The sequence below is a fragment of the Pseudoliparis swirei genome, chromosome 14, assembly GCF_029220125.1.
Source record: "Pseudoliparis swirei isolate HS2019 ecotype Mariana Trench chromosome 14, NWPU_hadal_v1, whole genome shotgun sequence".
Lineage (NCBI taxonomy): Eukaryota > Metazoa > Chordata > Actinopteri > Perciformes > Liparidae > Pseudoliparis > Pseudoliparis swirei.
Genome location: NC_079401.1, coordinates 7,488,409 through 7,508,506, shown reverse-complemented (window position 1 = coordinate 7,508,506; position 20,098 = coordinate 7,488,409). Strand labels below are relative to the sequence as shown.

General features: G+C 47.7%; 1 protein-coding gene across 3 annotated transcripts in view; it reads left to right on the top strand.

Annotated features, from left to right (window-relative positions):
* The window catches only part of LOC130204525 (receptor tyrosine-protein kinase erbB-4-like), a 167,316-nt gene that overhangs the window by 120,985 nt on the left and 26,233 nt on the right, over positions 1-20,098 (top strand). For all 3 annotated transcript variants that reach the window (XM_056431310.1, XM_056431311.1, XM_056431309.1), the window contains exons 11-18: positions 647-737; positions 2,679-2,884; positions 3,935-4,067; positions 7,708-7,801; positions 8,960-9,114; positions 11,534-11,578; positions 13,822-13,954; positions 19,889-20,011. In XM_056431310.1, the coding sequence (XP_056287285.1) occupies positions 647-737; positions 2,679-2,884; positions 3,935-4,067; positions 7,708-7,801; positions 8,960-9,114; positions 11,534-11,578; positions 13,822-13,954; positions 19,889-20,011 (980 nt within the window). The remainder of the gene's footprint in view (positions 1-646; positions 738-2,678; positions 2,885-3,934; positions 4,068-7,707; positions 7,802-8,959; positions 9,115-11,533; positions 11,579-13,821; positions 13,955-19,888; positions 20,012-20,098) is intronic.

Genomic DNA, 20,098 nt, shown 5'->3' with positions numbered 1-20,098 from the left:
TAAAAGGAAGCTTTCAGGAGAAGGTGTGAAGCAGTGAACTGTTAAAGGTGCTCTGGAGCATATTATGTTGTGTGTGTGTGTGTGTCTAATAGTTCTACATGCTTACAGTAATGTGTGTGTGTTGGTGTGTGTGTGTATGTATTCATTAACTGTTAGAGGCCTTAAGGGATGAGCACCACCTCGCATACAAAGCCTTTTGTCATATTAAACTGCGACTTGCAGTTGAGCCAAACAGCTAATGGAGTGAAACTGCATTTTCATAATGAAAACCCGAGCAATAAGAAAGAGCAATGGCCTCTCTATCCCAGCCATTTCTGGCTCTAACCCTTTAATGTCATTTCCACAGATCCTGATTTGATGTAATCTGTCATTAAAGGCAAGTGCAACCGGACAGATTGTGCAGAGTATTAAATCCATCCTTTTAATTAGCGTATATTGTTTTCTACGGGCACTTTTCTTTTTTTAAAGCTTGCTTGAACTTCACAGGCGGTGCATGAATTCAGGCAACAAAAGGATTCTTTATATTTCTTTGCTACGGGTTCCTATGTTCCCTCGGCGGCCCTCGCTTTAGACCCTTATTCTCTTTTTCTTTCGGAGAGGGTGGCTTGCAATACGAGCTCTAATTGGCAGATCTTCTTCTCCGTAGGGTTCCTCAACATCCAGTCTTGGCCGGAGAACATGACAGATCTGAGTGTTTTTTCGAGCCTGTCGACCATTGGAGGAAGATCTCTCTACAGGTATGTCTTAAAGTCACCTCATCGCACCTCGGACTCTCCTGGTTAAAGCATCCTAAAGCTGGAGCTCACCCACTAGGTTTCCTTGAATCTATGAGAAGTTATTTATATAAATTATTGATGGGCAGACTCATATCAAGGGCAATACCATTCCTTCTAGTTGTGTCTTCGTCAACAAACATCCCTCCCTCCCTCCCTGGAGGTCCACATGGTCCAAGTTCAACACAAAGGGATATTGATTCCATATGAGAGAAAGAATCGGAGAAAAAGATGGAGACGGTCTTGTCAATAATTTCGCGACCTTCTACTGGTTGTTCTCTCGAATGGATGTAAACATAACAAAAGGGTTCATAATGAAACAAAGGAGTAAATCCAAACAGAGGGAATGACAATAGAAACATAAGAAAACTAGAATGGGCACTCGGTAGAGCGCATACCTTCGCATATCACAAGATTGGTCATTGAATTATGAACATTTTGGCATTAGTTGCATGCCTATTGGATAAAAATTTACCACGCTATGGTAAAAAGAAGATTTTGACCTTTTCATGACCTTGACCTTTGACCCGATCGATCCCAAAATCTAATCAAATGGTCCCCGGATAATAACCAATCATCTCACCAAATTTCATGCGATTCGGTTTAAAACTTTTTTGTTATGCGAATAACACGCATACAAATAAATAAATACACGGCGATCAAAACATGACCTTCCGCATTTTCAATGCGAAGGGAACAACGATTGGTGAACAAAATACAAACACACGTTGTTTCCCTTTTCAGCGCCCGTGTCCTACCTTGAGTCCGTTCCTTAACTTTTCTGAATTCATCCATAAAAAGAAGCCGTTTTAAAAGTTAAACTTCATCAGACTTCACTTAATGTCGGCATAGATTGAAAACTCAACTTTAATAAAGAGAGGTTGAAGGGGAAACCGGGTTCATGTACGAGCTGCGTTTACAAAGTTTGGTGCCACGTGATGAAAAGATAAACCGTGATTTAATTGGTTTAAAAAAAAAAAAGAATCCTTGTTGGTGCAACTCCGCCGAAGTGTTACATCGTTACATCCACACGCATTCACAGGATCCGAGATGGAAATTGTCGGCTGACCCCCTCCTCCACGACGCCCCCTTTCGCCGTCTTTGAACTCACTTTACATTTGACTCAATATGCAGATTGCCATCGCCGTCTCCCTGCATCCAGGAGGCTCCTGTTGGGGTTAATGAGCTGGAGGCCCTTTGAAGCCTTGATTAGCCCTGATATGATAACAGATCCCAGGCCTGGTGCACACGACAGGCGTCAGAGGAGGATCCCTCCTTGGAGACTTTTTCTCCCGATCACTGGAGATCTTGGCACACTCAGCACTTTATTTTTTATTTTTTTCACTTTAACCTGCTAGAAATTAACTTTGGTCACTGACTTGTGTATATATTGTGTTTCTTCTGCATTTTTAGTGTTTTAGTATTAGTATTTTATTGTGTTTTTGTGATTTATTTGTATCTTTTATTTGTATTAATGCTCTAATGTGCACCCGCTGCTGTGATCATGGAATCTCCCCACTGTGGGACTAATAAAAGAATATCTTATCTTTTCTTTTCTTATCTTATCTTTTTCTTTTCTTTTCTTATCTTTTTCTTTTCTTATCTTATCTTTTTCTTTTCTTTTCTTTTCTTATCTTTTTCTTTTCTTATCTTTTTCTTTTCTTTTCTTTTCTTATCTTTTTCTTTTCTTATCTTATCTTTTCTTTTCTTTTCTTATCTTATCTTTTTCTTTTCTTATCTTTTTCTTTTCTTATCTTATCTTTTTTTCTTTTCTTTTCTTTTCTTATCTTATCTTATCTTTTTCTCTTCTTCTCTTATCTTATCTTATCTTTTTCTTTTCTTTTCTTATCTTATCTTCTCTTATCTTCTCTTCTCTTCGTTTCTTTTCGTATCGTATCTCCGCAGCGGAAGCGGCATTTCGCTGTTGATACTGAAGCAGCGCTGGATCTCGTCGCTCCAGTTCCAGTCGCTGGACGAGATCAGCGCGGGAAACGTCTACATCTTCAACAACAGCCGCCTGTGCTTCTACAACACCGTCAACTGGACGTCGCTCTTCAGGACCCCGAGCCAGAAAGTCCTCATCCGCAACAACCGGGATCCCAAAGAATGCAGTGAGTGCAGCCCGTCGTCGTGGCGATAGCGCGGCATCTTTGGCTCAATGGCTACCAGCCGTGGTATCGGAACGGTATTATTGTTAACCAAGCACCGGCAAGTTCTGTTAATGTATTCCTGATAATTATTTCCGAATTTCGATCCCCCCCCGCCCCCACACGTCTCCAAAGATAATCCAACCCCCGACCTTTCATGCCCGTTTCCAAGGCGACTGCCCGCCCTTTGGCCATGAAAGCCCTCATTCAGCTCCCTGGGAGGAAAGTGCTAAACGCGTCACGCACAGAGGTGGATTATGCTCGGTGCCTCCGCGGGGATGCGGACGCCTAATGGAATGATGAATAGTCTGCATGGTGGAAACTGACCACAGTGAGAAGGAGGGAGGCTACGCCGTGGCAACGTGTGTGTGTGTGTGTGTGTGTTGTGTGCCAGTGGAGCGCCTTGTTAGAAGGACAAAGATAACTGTAAAACACAAACAGGGAAGCTGCCAGGCTGCGGTGGGTATCATTAGCCAGCTAATGAGTGTGTGTGTGTGTGTGTTAAGAGATGGATCGATGGGGCCTTACACAGGCCTCTTCATTAGGCGCAACCCCGTGTCGACCATCGACTGCTCGGCTGTCGACAAAAGGGACAACACTCCCGGGGACGTGGTGTGTGTCACTCACCGGATGGAGGACACGCCGAGTCCGATGAGACGGCATCGATTGTTGTCGTTCGAGGGGGGGGGGGGCTCGGGGTCCTGTTGGGGGGTGTTTTTTTTAATGGCCGAGGTGTGGGGAATACCAACGCTGCCTCACACAGCTGTGCGGCCACACGCAGCTCTCACCTGAATACAGAGCAGACGCACGCGTCCGGCCTCGAAATGGAATCGCTCGTCATAAACCGCCATCAGATACGTTCCACTTCGCTCCCGCGCATTATCGGTCGATCGAGAGCAATGTGTGCACTCGAGTCGTGTTTCCAGTATCGATTGTCGTGTGTGTGTATTTGTCGAACGTATCGTTTTTTCTAATGTGTTTATTTGCGTCCTCTCTCTCTCTCTCTCTCCACAGCTCAGCAGCAAATGGTGTGCGATGAGATGTGCTCCGACGGCGGGTGCTGGGGCCCGGGGCCCGACCAGTGTCTTTCCTGCCGATATTTCCGACGAGGTCGTGCCTGCGTGGAGTCCTGCGGCCTTTTCGACGGGTGAGTGGTGGGTTGATGTTTGTCGAGTGACGCGTGTGAGGAGATGTGACACGGATCTTGAAGCCTGACATCCTCTCCCCGAATAAAAATAAAAAAGAATCTCTCCTGCCCGTCAGACTTCAGGAGGCCCGTGCGTGACGAGCAGAGGAAGTAAACTCACATGACTTTGACGCACGAGAATGAAGTCAAAGGATTCTCAAGAGTCTAATTGCAGATCGGCATGAACGTATAATGAGATGAACCAATTAGGGATTTCACTCTGAACAGTAAAAGGAACATTTGGCCGCGGGCGTAACGTCCACAGTCCAAAACCAATTTGGATATATTGTTGAAGCGTTATATATTTGATCACAAATTGCCCTTTTGGGCTGACGGACGTGGTTGTTTGCAGCGCTGAGCTGTGAGATGACTGACATTTGCGACAAAAAGCCCTTTGGGTGTCCTCGCAATCCACCGATGTTCTCCATTCAGCGTGAATAACGGCGTCCAGGTCGTCGCTTTTACGCCGCCACGAGGCGCATCGGAGAGATCTCTGCCGGCTCACCTGGGGAGGAACGCCTCTTTGCGGACGGAGCTCCCATTGTTTTGAACGAGGGGACGGTGTGAATCGCAACGCTCGAGAGCATCCATCCGAAGAGAAAGGGCCGCGAGATGAACACGAGGCTCTTTGAAAGCAGCGATGTCGAGCTTGTGTTGTCCCCCGGGGGGGGGGGGGGGAGTGCAGCAGAGCGAGCGACCCCGGGTCATGTTGACTTGTTGCCGGGGCCCTGTTCCCTGGCACCGTTTTAGGGAGGGTTGCTTTTGAAGTTGCCGGGAAGGAGATACAAAAAACAGCTCGCAGCGAAAAGGCTTTGAAGGAGAGCCGTGAGGAAGAGGAAGAGGCGCGTGGCACGCAGGGAGCTGTGCTGAAGCCGGACTGTAAATACAGTCGGGAGCTTTCAACAGGCCCTGGAATGGAAAAGTCCCAGAACCCAAAGGTATTGGCTGGGTTAAGAAGTCTGTAAAACGCCCTCTGGACTGTATCCTCGGCAGGAAAGGGTTAACTTTCTCGAGATGAAAACTTGGCATAGCCTGTATTTCTTTCTTCTATACACTCTTAAGCTCAGACAAAACTTCAAATGTCATATTGCAAAAATGTGTGGCCTAGATAAAGCGTGTGCTTGTAGCCTTCACTTCAGTCTTAGGATAAAATAATCCCCCTTTACAAACTGATTACATTACAACAGGATATGAGTCATGCTTTAAATAAGATCATTTCAGAGCAAAGAGAACAAAGCTTCAGACTTTACAAAAGCATTAAATAGAATTCCAAGAATGAACATCTACTACAATCTACAATCTACTGCTGTTCTGTCCAGTTTGTGTTCAGTATCTCGTCTTTTAATCGCCAACATAAACGACCAAACAAGAATCACTGAAGGACTAGCACAGAGCAAAGACTGAATAATTAAACTAGAATAAAATAATGTATTTATTTATGATTAATTATTGTGTTGTTGTTAGGGGGGGAGGGGCCGTTTTGAAGTTGTCGTAAGGTGTCATCTGCATAGAGTGTGCAGCGTCAGCAGTCTCGTGACTGATTGGTTCCCAAATAATGAGCTTAGTTTCTGTCTTTGGGCGTCTTCTGTGTATCGCGACATATTTGAGCGTTTGTGTGCTCATTAAATATGTTGCCAAGTTTGTGATTTTAAACCTTAATATTCCACAGCTCAACCTCGTTATATGTCTAGATTTTTAATGAGGAAAGGCACGAATTCCCTTTAGTTGTGTACGTCCGTTGAATAAAACACAGGCGCCCGAGAGGAGGAAAGAAAACGGCTGAGAGGGTCTCCACTGGGGTAAGGTGTGTGTGGGGGGGGGGGGATTAGGAAGGCGTTGGAAGTGTTTAATTAAAAAAAGTTGCTCTGGTGGGTTGGCCGTGCTGTGGTTTGCATAGTTGACACAGTCCTGCTTAAATTCCTGCTAAAACAGTGCTAATCCCCCATCAGGCCATCCCCCTTCCAGCCGTGAAGGGGGCCAATCAGGAGGAACGGCTTCGGCGGAATGGAAAGGGCCCCGGAGAGCACCGCTGCCGAGGTCTTTGTCTCTCTCCCATTCTCCTTCATGTATTTTTTTTTTCCTCCCTCAAACCAACAAAGGAGATATCTCTCCACTGGCCGGGCCCTTTTTCTAAAGGATTCCCCTGGACAGAGCTTCCTGTCGAGAAATCTAATTTATTTTGGAGCCAGGGAAAGAAAGACTGGGGAGAAATGTAAAGAGAGCAATGGGAGTATCCTTTGAGTCGGCCAGAGCGATATTAATGAAAAAAAGACTCTTTTGATACTGTGTGTTTGGACGTTTGAGACAAACTGCTGTGAACATGACCAACCGTTCGAAAAACGCCCGCGCATTAAAGCTCAGCAAAAAAAAGTCTGAAGAAAATCTCGCTTTTATCACCAAGTGTCGGATTTGTCTCTTTTCTTTTTTTGTAGCTTTTTAGGACGACCAAGTCCAAAAGGTTTTCATCTAATATTCCTAATATTCACCCTCGGCTCACGGGGAGGAGTCTGTTGAATCTTTATTATCTTCATGCTATCTCGCCACTGTGGGAAAGAGGCTCGTTTGTAACGGGGCGAGTCCTCCTCCGAGGGCGTCCGTCCTCCGCGCCGGCCGGTCGATTTCCCTCTGATGTGAAAAGTGGTTTTGATCGGCGGCCGTTGTTATTGACAGCAGCCGTGCTCTGCTCGCCCGCCGACGCCTGCGCTTCGAAGGCGAAGACGACGCGCTGATTCGGACACAAACAAAAGGGAGACATTTATGGATCGGGCACACACACACACACACACACACACACACACATAGGGATGCATCGGTATAGCCTGGTGCGCTGTGCAGCTCATGATGCTGTAATTGCAGCCTAAAAAACCCAATATTGAGCTCTTCTGTTTGCCTCTATTCCTCCAGATGTCTAAGTGGGAAAACAAAACCATCGTGAGCCACACGCTCTAACTGGCTAAATAAACAAGCCGGTAGCTCCTACCGGTTACTGCAATGATTCTTGGATTTGATTAGAGGATAAAGAAGGCGAATATCTCTGATTTATCTTTTTCTTTCTTTCCTCCACTGGCCGCCTGTCGACTGTCTCTCTGTACCTCCCCATTCACCTCATCCAAAACCAGCTTCTGTGCATGGCATCTCCCCTGGCGTCTCCTGCCATCCTCCCCTTTTCTCACACCCTCCCACACATCACCCCCCCCCCCCCTTGTGTTTGCCCATGATTTAAAAGCTGTTAATTATTCATGAGCCTTCTCTGTTAGCATATTGACCACACTGAGCCTTTAACTTGATCAAATAGTCTCAGGCAGCGAGCTGCCCGGCGTGCCCCTCTGCCAGAGGGCACTCCGGCAGTCGCTGCAATTAGGAATGGCGTGGATGGGCACGAGTAAATGACGCGTTAGGCTTGCTTTCTCGATGCCGTTTCCCATAAACGGCATCGAGAAAGCAAGCCTAACGCGGGTTTAAACTCAAGAGGCTGCTATGTACAGCACACGGCATACTTCAAAATCCTCCTTCAGTCGACTCTTAATCAATATTTTAATGCGGATACGCTCTCAAATCTATAATACATGCTCCTCTTTCTTCATTTCCCTATGTCCATCAGAGAAATGCGGGAGTTTGCCAATGGATCTGTGTGCCTGGAGTGTGATAGCCAGTGTGAGAAGATGGATGGGAACACCATGTCATGCTTTGGCCAGGTAAGACACTCCTGAACCCTTCAGACACCCTCGAAGGTCGACTTTTCACTTTTAGATGAAGAGTCTCAGATGTGAGCACACCAAGCCTCCCAAAATGTTAGAAAAGATGCACATGTATGCAAAAAGCATTGCACTAACTGACATGTACTTGTACGAGTGCCTCACAAATATTGATTTGCTCCATTTTGTCGCGCGACGTTCCGGGAAGTTGCATCGGGAAAATGCTGCCGCGCGACTTATTTGGTGGACTTTTACAATTGCGCGGGCAACCTTTAAAGACCGGCCCTGCAGTGAGAGACAGAGAGCGAGCCTGAGAGAATAGGAGATGCAGAGGGAGCGAGACTCCTTAAGGGTGCACGGCGAGGCGGCTGCCTTTGAGAGGCTGGTCACAGCTGACTCGTAAATAACACCGGAGTCAATCATCCACGGGCGCTCTCACAAACAGACACACGCGCGGCACACACAGACATGCTAAGTGAGGATAATGTTTATTGATGGCGTGTGTCTCCGCGTGTCCGACTGCGAGAGGCTGTCCATCAGGTCACTGCGGTCGTCATTAGCAACAGAGAGCGGCGCCAACAGCTCCCAGTGCCCAGAATACAACAGTGTGTCATGACAACAACTCTTGCGCACACACACACACAATTGTAACTCACTCACACACTGCTATCGCACTTCAAACCCGCGCGTAAACACAGCGAGCACAGTGAGTTCTTCTCTTCTTTCACACACACACACACACTATCCATCCTCCATATTCATCATCCCGCTGCAGCTGAGCTCGTGCTCAGTCACCACTTGCCGGGCTTTGGCGCGACCCGAGTCCTTCTGCATTGCTCCGGCTCTATCAGAAACCTTTTAAACCACTGAAAGGGATTCATGAGGCTCCCGTCGGCCACGTGAGCACATTGGTAGAAAGTGAGCAAATTGACATGATTCTCCAGGTGTGGGTTTGATTCTACTCAATTCCATTGTTCTGTATCTCCATTCTTCCCTCCTCGCCCATTATGATGATACTTTTCTTTCTCTCTGTCGATTCCCCCCCCTCTGTGCCATCTTTCCAATCCCTTTACTCCGCCCTCATTTTTTCTTCTTCTTAATTCCTCCCACCACCTCCTCCTAACCCTCTCTCGCCTCCTTGGTCCGCTCTCCTCTCAGGGCCCGGACCAATGTGTAAAATGTTTCCACTTCAAAGACGGACCCAACTGTGTGGAGAAATGCCCCGATGGCCTGCAGGGGGCCAACAGTTTCATCTTCAAGTACGCCAAGGCCAACAACGAGTGTCATCCCTGCCATGCGAACTGCACCCAGGAGTAAGCCAGGGATCACACACACACACGCACACACACACGCACGCACACACACACACACACACACACACACACACACACACACACAGAGAGATCGAAATCGAATACATTGACCCAAAAGGCCACGTGGAGTATATTGCAGATGAACTATAAATGAAGGGATGGGGTTGAGAGACAGTAGCTAGAGGGGAGATGTGAACGGGGGGGGGGGGGATGTAAGATGGAGAAGGAAGGTTGCGAGCGGAGGAGTTGGGGGGGGGGGGGGGATGAGTTGCCTGAGGTTCTATAAATAAGAGCATGTTTTGGTCGACTGGAACAAAGAGCATCGAGTCAAAAATCACAACATGTGCTGGTTCACCTGGAGAGCTCCGAGCGAGCATAGCCTATATTTATAGATGTAGCATGATGCTGTGTGGAGATCCCAAAGATCCAGATTGACCTAATTATAGAATGTTTTGGTCAGCTTCAGCAAAGAGAGAAACAGAAACAGACTTATGCTGCTGACGCCAGACCAACGAAAAGACCGCTCGCTCCCCTTCCTGTCACGAAGCGCGAGGCTCCACCCCGCCAGCGGAGGTGGTTGGCTGAGGGGCGGACGTGTGCTGTGGAGTCGAGTGCCGAAACTAATCAATTCATCAATTGCTCCCTCACCAAGAGCTGGATGCACAGATTGACACCGCTCACATGTCTGTGTGCTGGATGAGGCGACGGTTAGCAGCCAATTAGCTTAGCTTAGCATAGGGAGTGGAAACCGCTACGGCTGCTTCGGGGGGAAAAGTCCGACCGAACGTTTTTGATTAACGTGCCACGTACAGATTTAATTACTTTGAGTTAAAACAGGCAGAAATAGCTCAATGTTGGTCCAGGGGCCCGATTTAAAATAGCTCAATGCAAATGTAAAATGTTAATCTGTAAATCTAATATTAAGAGATAACAAACCTCGGTTTCCGTGCCGAGAGCTTTCGACAGAGATCATTTCGCTTGCTTTTGTCTGCGTGTTTTAACGAGGATGCACGATGTCCACGCCACGCCGTTGGCGTGACGACGCCTCCATCTCGCCTCGTCGTCTCGTCCCAGCCCTCAGCCACAGGGCGCTCTGGATTATCATCGGGCCGGCCGCCGAGCCTGGGTGTTTGAGGCCGTGAGCCAGAGTGAGACATTACGGAGGTCAAAGGTCAGTGTCAGGAACAGAGCCTCCCGCCCCTACGGCCGGCGAAGAGTCGCTATCTGGCTGAAAGGCACTTCAATCGGGGGGATTAAACCTGAAGTCTCATTACGCCACCTCAAAGGTTCCTAAACCCCAGGGGGGGGGGGATGTGAGGCAGGGACACCGCAGGAGGCCGAAGAGAGAGCGGAGCATCACAACAACAGGAAGTGAGCGACTGGAGTTTGTCCTGCTCCTCCTCCTCGCGGTCAGCACTCTGACTTTTAAGAGTCACTCTGTGTTCACGCTTCATCACTGACGCCCATCACAAATATGTACAACTGTTCATACGCTTAGGAGTCATAGAAGTTGTCCTCCTGTCTAAAGGAATCCCGTGAGATGTTTAATCAATAATACTAATATATTCAGCATACATATAATAGTCAACCAGTGGAGAATATGTACGGTATGGGGATGTTAGTTGTCCGACACACACACACACACACACACACACACGCACCTTGGACACATTGGATCAACACTGATTAATCTCTAATTAGCAATTTGGTGCACCATTTAATTGACAGCAAAGCGACTTTGGAGCCGCGGTTGTCGCCGGTTTAATTCGGAGGTTGGCGTGCTCTCCTAATTTGCTGAGTAATTTGTTGCGTCTCCACACACACACACACACACAGGAGCATTCAAAAAGCGTTCTCCTGTGTCTTTCCTGCTGTCCTCCACTCAAGGAGGTAGAATGAATGATGTGTGTGTGGCTCTCACGACTTCCTGCTTAACTAATGCCACTAGTCACTGAGCGGCGGGTTATCGGCACTACTTCCCCCGCGCCTTTGATTGTTGGGATCGTGGGAGGAAGTATCCGTCGTGTTCGGAAAGATGCCGAGTCAGAGGGGGAAGTCGGGATCGCAGAGGAAAACAATCGAGCTGCATATGTCACATGAGTTATTGAATTTATGTAAAAGTCCTGTTTAAAAACCTGAACATCATCATCCGGCAATACTTTCTTTGTCTCGGCTCTTGAAGGGAAGTGAGGAGTTGGAAGACGCTCGATGGAGGAACGTCCTTCCTCTGCCTTGTTTCTTTTCTTTCCCATCCAAACGCGCTTCTCCCCGTCACAGTGACAAGGCGGTCAGCCGCACGCGTGGACCCAATCTACCCGGTGACAGCTGACGGACGTGGGGGGGGGGAGACAACGCGAGGTTGACTCATAACGTGTCCCTGATTTAATGGGTGATCTCTCCTGGTGTGTGTGCCCCGCAGGTGCGTCGGGCCAAGACTCCAAGATTGCGTCGGGATGATGGACAGGTAAGAGATCTCGGGATGCACTCGCAAGGTGGGACCAGCAACCCGTCCTGCCACGACTCGTTAGATCTTCTCTTGATACTCATTAAAAAAGAGTGCGGACACGTTTGTATCGTGTAGTTGATGGACGACGTGTGAATGTTTTGTGCCTCTGGTGACGTGTGTGAAAATGTGTCAGCGGACTGCGATTTTGATTATGAAAGATGGTAAAGTCTAATTTTATGTGGTTTTTGTTCAACAACTGACTTGTGACGTGATTTGGACTCATATTACTACATTTCTGGACTACTTCCACTACTAGCATTGTATTGCTTGTAACGGTGTTCTTTGATTTTGTGAAGTGGTCACCTTAACGTCGAGATCTCTCGTTTTCCGGCTTCGGCTTCTGTCTTTTTTGTGTGCATTTTCCACAAACAGATTAGTCCTTGACATCGAGAAGGAAAAAAATATATACATATATATATCTACAACAAAATAAATTCAGCACACATCCAAATCTATCGCTATCCCCATACACACCCGCCCAACATTCCAACCCCTCCCCTCCCACATGTTTATACTTATACATCTACCCTCCAAGAGTAGGACCCAATGAGGAGGGAGGGAAGGACCAAACAATCAAACTAAATACAACCAAATGATAAGCATGAAATACAAAATGAAATAACTAAAGAAAGGTAAAAGACATTAATGTGAAAAATAAAATAAGATAACAAATAATAAATATAAAATCAACAGCTTCTATCCTTATCTTCTTTTTTCATCACGGAATCAGTTAGACATCCGTCATTGTTTTTTCCCTAAATTAGATAATCTTCGTTCAGGGAGTGCAGCTCGTGACAGGGCGGTGCTACTTTGTGACGTAGCTCTGACAGCTGTACGAAGAAGCAGCAGGGGGCGGAGCTTAGCACAGGGTCAATTTGGAGAACGTATTTTGTGCCACATGACCTTCTTCTTTGTTTTTTTCTTTTCCTTCCATGTCTTTTAATTCCCCCCTATATGCGCGTGTCTCCTTGTCTCTCTCCAACCTCTCTATTTAATCCATTCCAAACTGCTGGATTACTATTCACCACATGGCTGTATATCTCATTATGTCGAGACCCGCAGCCTCTTTGTACATTTCGAGCTCCTCCACCTGTGTCACGATCAATACGGCAAAACGCTGCGGCACCTTGCCCGCCCAAAGCTCCGTGGTACACAAGTCTTCCATTAGCCGCTAATGGCCTTTACACAGGAAAGAGGACGTCGGGTATCGGGTAGACGCACGTGTTATTGCATTTCTGTGGACTTGTGTTTCCAAAAGCTCAAAGAGGGCAGTGGGGATTCTGGAGAGAAGGGGAAACGGAGTACAGAGAGGAGGGTGAGGGACGAAAGAGAGTAATCGAGTGGCGGCATAACATTAGACACGAGTGCGAGAGCTGTGTCAATGGCAAAAGCATTAGTGCCATCATTAAAGCTTTTAACTGGCAACCTGTTGGCTTGACTTGCCTCCAGAAGACCCAGGAGCCACGTGTGCACCTTTAAATTCTCCTTTCTTTGTACTGATGGTCAGATCTAACTTACAGTGTGAAAGTACGGTTGTTTTATTTTGAGCCTTTTTTTGAGCCTTTTTTTTTTTATTGTGGAAGATTTAGATCAGAGGTGCTCAATACGTCGATCGCGATCTACCAATCAATCGCGGCGACCTGCCAATCGATCTCGGCGTAGTGTTGGTAGATCGCATGACATTTTAAAAAATTGGCCCGCCCCCCTGTAATTTTCTCTAGAGCACGTCTTTGTTCTTTTATTAAACGAAACAGCCGTCTGTTGTTGATCGTCTCTACACAACAGCATGTCATTTCTGTCTCTACGTGTCGCGTTCACACTTCTCGGCTCTCGTGTGAGCACCCCTGATTTAGATCGACTGTAGAAAGTGATCAGACCACATACCTTCGAATGCTTTTTCTTCGATAGGGAGAACTAAGACAGCAGGAAGCAGCTCAAGAGGAGGATTATTTGAGGGAAATTGACATGACATGGCTTGTTGTTGTTGTTGTTGTTGGAAAATTGGCCCGCTAGATTTCCAGCATCTGATTTCTCAGCTGCAGCCGATAAGAGTCCAGATTGTAAAAGCAGAGGTTTATATCTGAAGGTGGCGAGAGCGTTGGTATTACAGCAGGTTGGAGCACTCTTTAAGTGCCCTTTTGGTTTCCTAATGCTTCGGCAGTGTTAATGTTTCCTCTCCTCCCTCTCCCTCGTCTCTCTAGGACGCCGCTCATAGCAGCCGGCATTATCGGAGGCCTCTTCATCATCGTCATCCTGGCGCTCAGCGTGGCCGTTTCGGTCCGCCGCAAGAGCATCAAGAAGAAGAGGGCCCTGCGGCGCTTCCTGGAGACGGAGGTGAGAGGGTCGGGGGTCGGGGGGTCGAGGGGTCGCGACTGCAACACATCTGTCGACGCTGGAAATGCTCGTCGTAGCGGTCGAGAAGTCTATTTTTGTTTTGTTTTATGTTACCTTCAGATTCGATTTTTTTCCATTTGCAACGACAGGATAAAGAAGTAATAGCTTTGGACAATTACCGTAGTATAATGAATTTTATTGAGCCCACAGAGGAAATTGGAAATCGCTTCCTCAAAGAAGCTTCCCTTCCTTTGAATGTGGCAAACACAGAAGGAGGCAAAGTTTGGTTTTCTTTCTCCTCAGACGCTGATACTCTTATTTATATACTTTTTTATTTTTGGCTTCCCACTTTCTCAGATTTTTTCTTTTTTGAAATCTCAAAGTTGCACAAAGGTGCTTTTTCCCCCAGATGGAAGTCAACCAAACGAGCCTCATAGCGCAAACCTTGAAACGTTGAACCTTGGCTATGGTACTCAGCCAAAACCACGCACCGAGGCTTTTAAAGTGAATGCACGGCCGCCGTCGGCCATCGATCTGACCTTGACGGGGGGGTTCGTTTCCGGGAACAGACAGACAGCGGAGCGGACTTTAAATTCAAAGGAGAAAGTCGAAGATTGAGGTGTAGGCGAGCGTGGGGCTTATCTGTGCCTCCGTGCTCCCGGTTGATCGCCGTGTTTCCCGGGTCGAGCCGGGCGGCCTCGCCGAAGGGAAGCGGGGCCGGCCGCATGTCAGTCTGCATTAGTGTAATTTACAGGTGGAGGCAGCAGCGTTGGAGACAGCTGTCGGGGCCCGAGACGGGGATTGTAGGGGGGGAGGGGGGCTGCCGCGGTCTCATCTCCGCCACACACATCCATCTTAATCAGCCGGGCCCTGTTCCGACAGCCTCTTCACCGGGAGGGAAGTCTTCAGTCCAAGCCGATTCACTAAGGAGAGGTGGTGCAGGATCATGCCTGGAGGGGCATCTTCCTGCCCCCCCCCCTCTCTTTTTTCCCCCCCATCTCCCTGGATACTGATTCTAGCTCCTTCAAAGCTTGACTCAATATGGAAACATAGCCAGCCCAGTCAATCCCCCCCCACCCCCACCCATCCATCCATCCATCCAGGAGACCTAATAGGGTGTAAAAGTAATTGGACACAATCACACCTCTAATGTGAGACGGACCGCTCGTTGAGAGCAGGTCACGGGCTCGGACGGGTTTTATTCTCCTGAGCGAGACCCGGTATAAGAGCCTCAGCTTGACGGCCGGCGAATGTGCATTCTTTCGTCTAGTCGAAGGAATAACGGAGTCTGTGAACGGAGATCACGGATGAAGGGTCTGCCGCAGCTTTTTTTTTAACCGAGAGCTCTGCACCCCTCCTCGTGTCGGACGGGGAAGCGATGCCTCCGGTGCGCGCCGTCGCATGTGACGGCTGTGTTGACTCGCAAAACGCGCCGCTATTCCATTCAGTTGATGTTCTCTTTGTTTTAATATTCTGTCTGTTTGTCGGTGTTCTTCACCTTCTTTTTCCCTCCTCCATTTTGATCTCCGCCAAAGTCCATTTTATCCGTCCGTCTCCCTTGTGAATGAGCACTTTATTCTTCTCTCTTTTTAGCTCTGTCTTTCTGTTTTTGTTTGCTCCCCTCTCTCTCTCTCTCTCACACCTTGAAAAGTAACATTGACTTAAAAAAAAAAAAGTAAATCTCACACTGCGGTGCCGCTTAAGGAATCCCCTGAACACAAATTGCTTTAGTCGCGGGGAGAGGCAGCACAAACAGCAGAGTCGCCCCGCTGCTGCAGCTCCCGGGCCTTGCCCTTTGACCCCGGTCCAATGAAGCGCGGCTAACACACTTGGAAGGTCCTCTTCCAGCTGCGTCGTACAGACGAGGGCGGTGTGGGTGTTTCAGCACCACAGGACTGTGGACGGTTCTCACGCTCTCCACTGTTTTTTGCTCCAAGAAGGATTTCAGCACCCGGGGGAGCTGGACAGCTCCCGTTGTTCACGCCGGGGCAGGCCGGCTGTCCTTCCTAATGCCTGCAGCGCGGCCAGGTATTGTTTAAATCCCCCCCGAAACCTCACGTTAAATTGAATTCAAGGTCACGACGATTCAAAAGACACCAAATGTGTCAAGTTGGATCGTCATATAGGCGCGAAGAGGAGCTCAGAGGGCAAAATAACATATGCATTTATTATGGTACTTCAACGACGGGTTATTGTTCCAGGCGTGTTTACAGACACCAGCGATGTCCGCCTGGTCCTGTAATGCTCTACGTGATGAGCTGGATCAGGGCGGCTCCAGCCCGATCGGGAGCTGATCCGGTGCAGGCAGAGGAGAGAGCGCTCAGGCTCGGCGCCGGTGGGTTGAAACGCTCTTTTCTTTTTAGCCTGTGACTATACTTCGGGAAGACAGCCTCAGAGAGACAAAAAAAAACATCCACCGGCGTTTGCACTGCCGGCCAACTCCAAGTCGTGAATTCTCCGGGGTCGCGCCGAGAACCATTTGCACGAGAATTCATGTTTTGGAACTAAGAAGGGGCGATAATTTTTTTTTAAAAAGGGCCGCTCTTCAAATGCAGAGAGCGAAAAGGGAAAGTGCCGCTGGGATGGGCTCGCTAATACCAAGAGTGAATGCCCTTGCATACTGATAAGCACGCCTCCCCGCTATCGTGTGCAAATGGTCTTAATGAGCTCACTCGGTGTCATTGTGACTCCCAAAGCAACCCACGAGAATATTTTACTGGGCCGTCGAGATATGCCCAAACTCGAGAATAAGGACGGCGCGGGATATGAGGGAGTGAATGTTCGGTGTTGTGTCCTTCAGACGAAATCTGTCCACCTTCTGTTCATGAGACGGTAGAACCACATGGAGCCACGGTCAGGGCGTTCGGACGACAGAGAGCAAAACCGAAGAGACAAATCCCTGGTGAGAAACTGTGGTAAAAAATATGTGGGAAACCAAAAACAGACCCGGATCGGCCTCGTTTCACCGGATCTCAAGTACACCCTGCAGCCCGTGTGTGTCGCGTTCTTTGTGGGATACGTTGACGTTAAAGCCTGCGCTCGAGACCTCGTGTTTGAGGACATTGTTTACTTACTCAATGCAGAATAACTCTGTGAATGTACTCCGACTCGAGGCTTGAGCATACTGCTCATTTGTCCATTGAAGCATTCTAATCCAGCGCGCCGCGCCGCCGGCGAGGCTCATTTGGCAAAGGCAAGGTGCATTATTAGCCGGTAAATGTAGGTGTGTGTGTGTGTGTGTGGGTGGGTGTGGGTGTGTGTGTGGACGAACACCATAGAGATTCGTGGGCCATGGCGGTGCATCTTATTTAATAGACCTCTCCTCCCCTCATCAGTCCGGCCATGCGTCATACTAATGAAACAATAACAGCTTCAGCCTGTCGCCATCTGCTCTCCTCCTTTCCTCTCCTCCTCTCCTCCTTTCCTCTCCTCCTCCCCGACTAATTAAACCACGCTCAGACTGCCACGTACAAGGCTGATGTGATGGATGTGACGACAGCGTGTCCTTGTTGTTGTTGTCTGCAGTGTAATTTAATACTTCATGTAAGGCCTAACGAAAGACCCCCGTCATTTAGCAGGTCACTCAGAAGTGTGAGGACTCTCACAACCTGGCAACCCAGAAGTCGTCATCCTTTAGTTGCTCACTTTTATGGGACAGTGCTCATTCTCTCTTGTTGTCATTTTAACCATCAATGTTAATGTTGTTTGTTTCCTTCGTGTCTTTATTTAGATATATTGTTTTTTTTTGGGGTCGTTGAAAGATTCAATATGTAATTTGCAAAGAATGTGAAGGAAAATGACTGGAGAAAAACGGGGCTTCGGGGCTATCTATTAATATTTACACATGTATAATAAATAAGCCACACGTGTTGATACACAAACAAACAAACAACATAGAGAAAATAAACAGGGAGATGATTACAGTGGGGGGTAGTTCAACTGCAAAATGCTTATCTTTTGGCCCATATATATATATATAGTATTTATATATATATATAGTGTTTATAAATATATAGTATTTATATATATATCAATATAATATATATATAGTGTTTATATATATATATCTATATAAATATAGATATATATTATATATATAGTATTTATATATAGATATATATATATATAGATATATATTATATATAGTATTTATATATATATAAATATTGATATATATTATATATATAGTATTTATATATATAGATATATGTTATAGATATATATTTATATATGTATATAATATATAAATAGTATTATAGTACACAGTTCCAAGTGGGCGGGGCTTTATAGGAAACTGCACTCTACACCAATCAGAATTCAGCAGCATCGCAACAGTTCATGTGAGGCCAGTTGGTGGCGGCGGATTTGTGTCAATCAAATGTGACTAAAAATGTGAGTAGTGATGAAGCAGATTAGTTCTGGAGTGCTGAGCTCCTCTTGATCGTTGCTTATTTAGTTGTCAATATTGGAGCTACTTAAGATTTGAAGATCAGCTCTCAGGCGTTAAGTACACTTCTTTACTTCTTTTGGAAAGCGGTACCAAGACAGAAGTATTTCTATTGTCAGTATCGGCTCAAATGTTCATTTATTTTTTGTAAACTGGAATTTCTTGTCATCGTTTCAAGATAATTGCGACTCCAAGACGCAGCAGACGAAGTGACTCAGATGGATGTTTTTCACTATATCACACAATCACCTCCTGTCATCTCATCCACTTCCCCTCAGTATTTATCCACCCCTCCCCCCACCGCCCCCGTCTGCTAACTCACACCCCGCGGTGACATCTCCGCGGCTCTCACACTGCGCCTCCGGGGCCCGAGCCATAACAACAGACATTAAACGACGTGTCGTTGCCGGGCTGCGGGCGATGTCATCCATCCCGCCCGGCGGCCCGGCGGTGCGGTCGCCGGGGCCTTTTGTGCTGATGGTTTTATATATCGCATTAAGTAAGTGTGCAGCTGAGCGACTGATGTATGGTCTCATTACATTGGTTGATGGCCGTGGCTGAGCCGGGTGATTATAGCCCTGATAAACCGCAGCGAAGGAGGCACCCGATAGGCTGATAGGCTCATTAAGACATGTATTGATCAGAGGCATTGATCTGATGTGTGTGTGTTTTGTGGTCGGTATGGGCTTCCATCCGTGTTTGTTTGATGTGTGTGAGCGGGACTTTGCATGTGTCGTCAATATTTCTATGCACTACACATGCATGTAATCTGCATGTGTCGACATGCTGCCATATCCGTGTGTGTGCGTCAGTTCTTGTGTGTGTGGCTCTTCTATCCCTCTGGCTCAGATCTATTCTCCGCGGTTCCATGTGCCAGCCCCTGCTCTTTTATATTGAGTAGCCGGGGCTTTGTGGCGAGGCGGGTGGGTTGCCGGGCCGGCTGCCGGGCTCGCTGCTCAGCGTCAGCTGTTACTGGCAGCCGGGAGGAGGCTTGTCATAACCTTGAATTGGAATTGTTCGGCGCGTGCGTGCACAGCCGGCGGGCTGCTCCTGGTTGTCGTCGGCGATGGAGGCCGACAACCAGACTGCGATTCGTTGAGCGGCGGGCGCGCCGCGGCGGTCCGCGGCGGTAACTGCCAGCTCCGGCGGAACTTCACGTTCACACGTGTAAATAATTTGTTCTTCGTGAATGTGCGCCTGAGTGTTTTCCAGAGTCGTGACTGTCGGTACAGGCCAGTCACTGTATTTCATTTGCACTCAGACCTCCACGTCTCTCTCCAAGACCAGCTTTTTTCTTTTTATTTGAAGGCACACTCTCAATAAATGCTTTTGGCCCTCAGCAAAGCAGATGCACGCTTCAGGTTTTTGCAGCAAAAGACGAGAGGAATCTCTTTTGTGCGTGATTTTTTTTTGTTCTTCTTTTTTTTGGGGCCCTCGAATAGCCGATGAGTTATGAGGATTAACGGTGTGAACGTGTGTCTCGGCAGCTGGTGGAGCCCCTGACCCCGAGCGGGACGGCCCCCAACCAGGCTCAGCTGCGGATCCTCAAGGAGACGGAGCTGAAGAGGGTCAAGATTCTGGGTTCCGGAGCTTTTGGAACCGTCTACAAGGTCAGTGTGTGCATAAAATCACACGCGCACACACCTCAGGATAGAGAACTCAACAATAAGCGGGGACATGTCCCTTTAAAGCGGCGG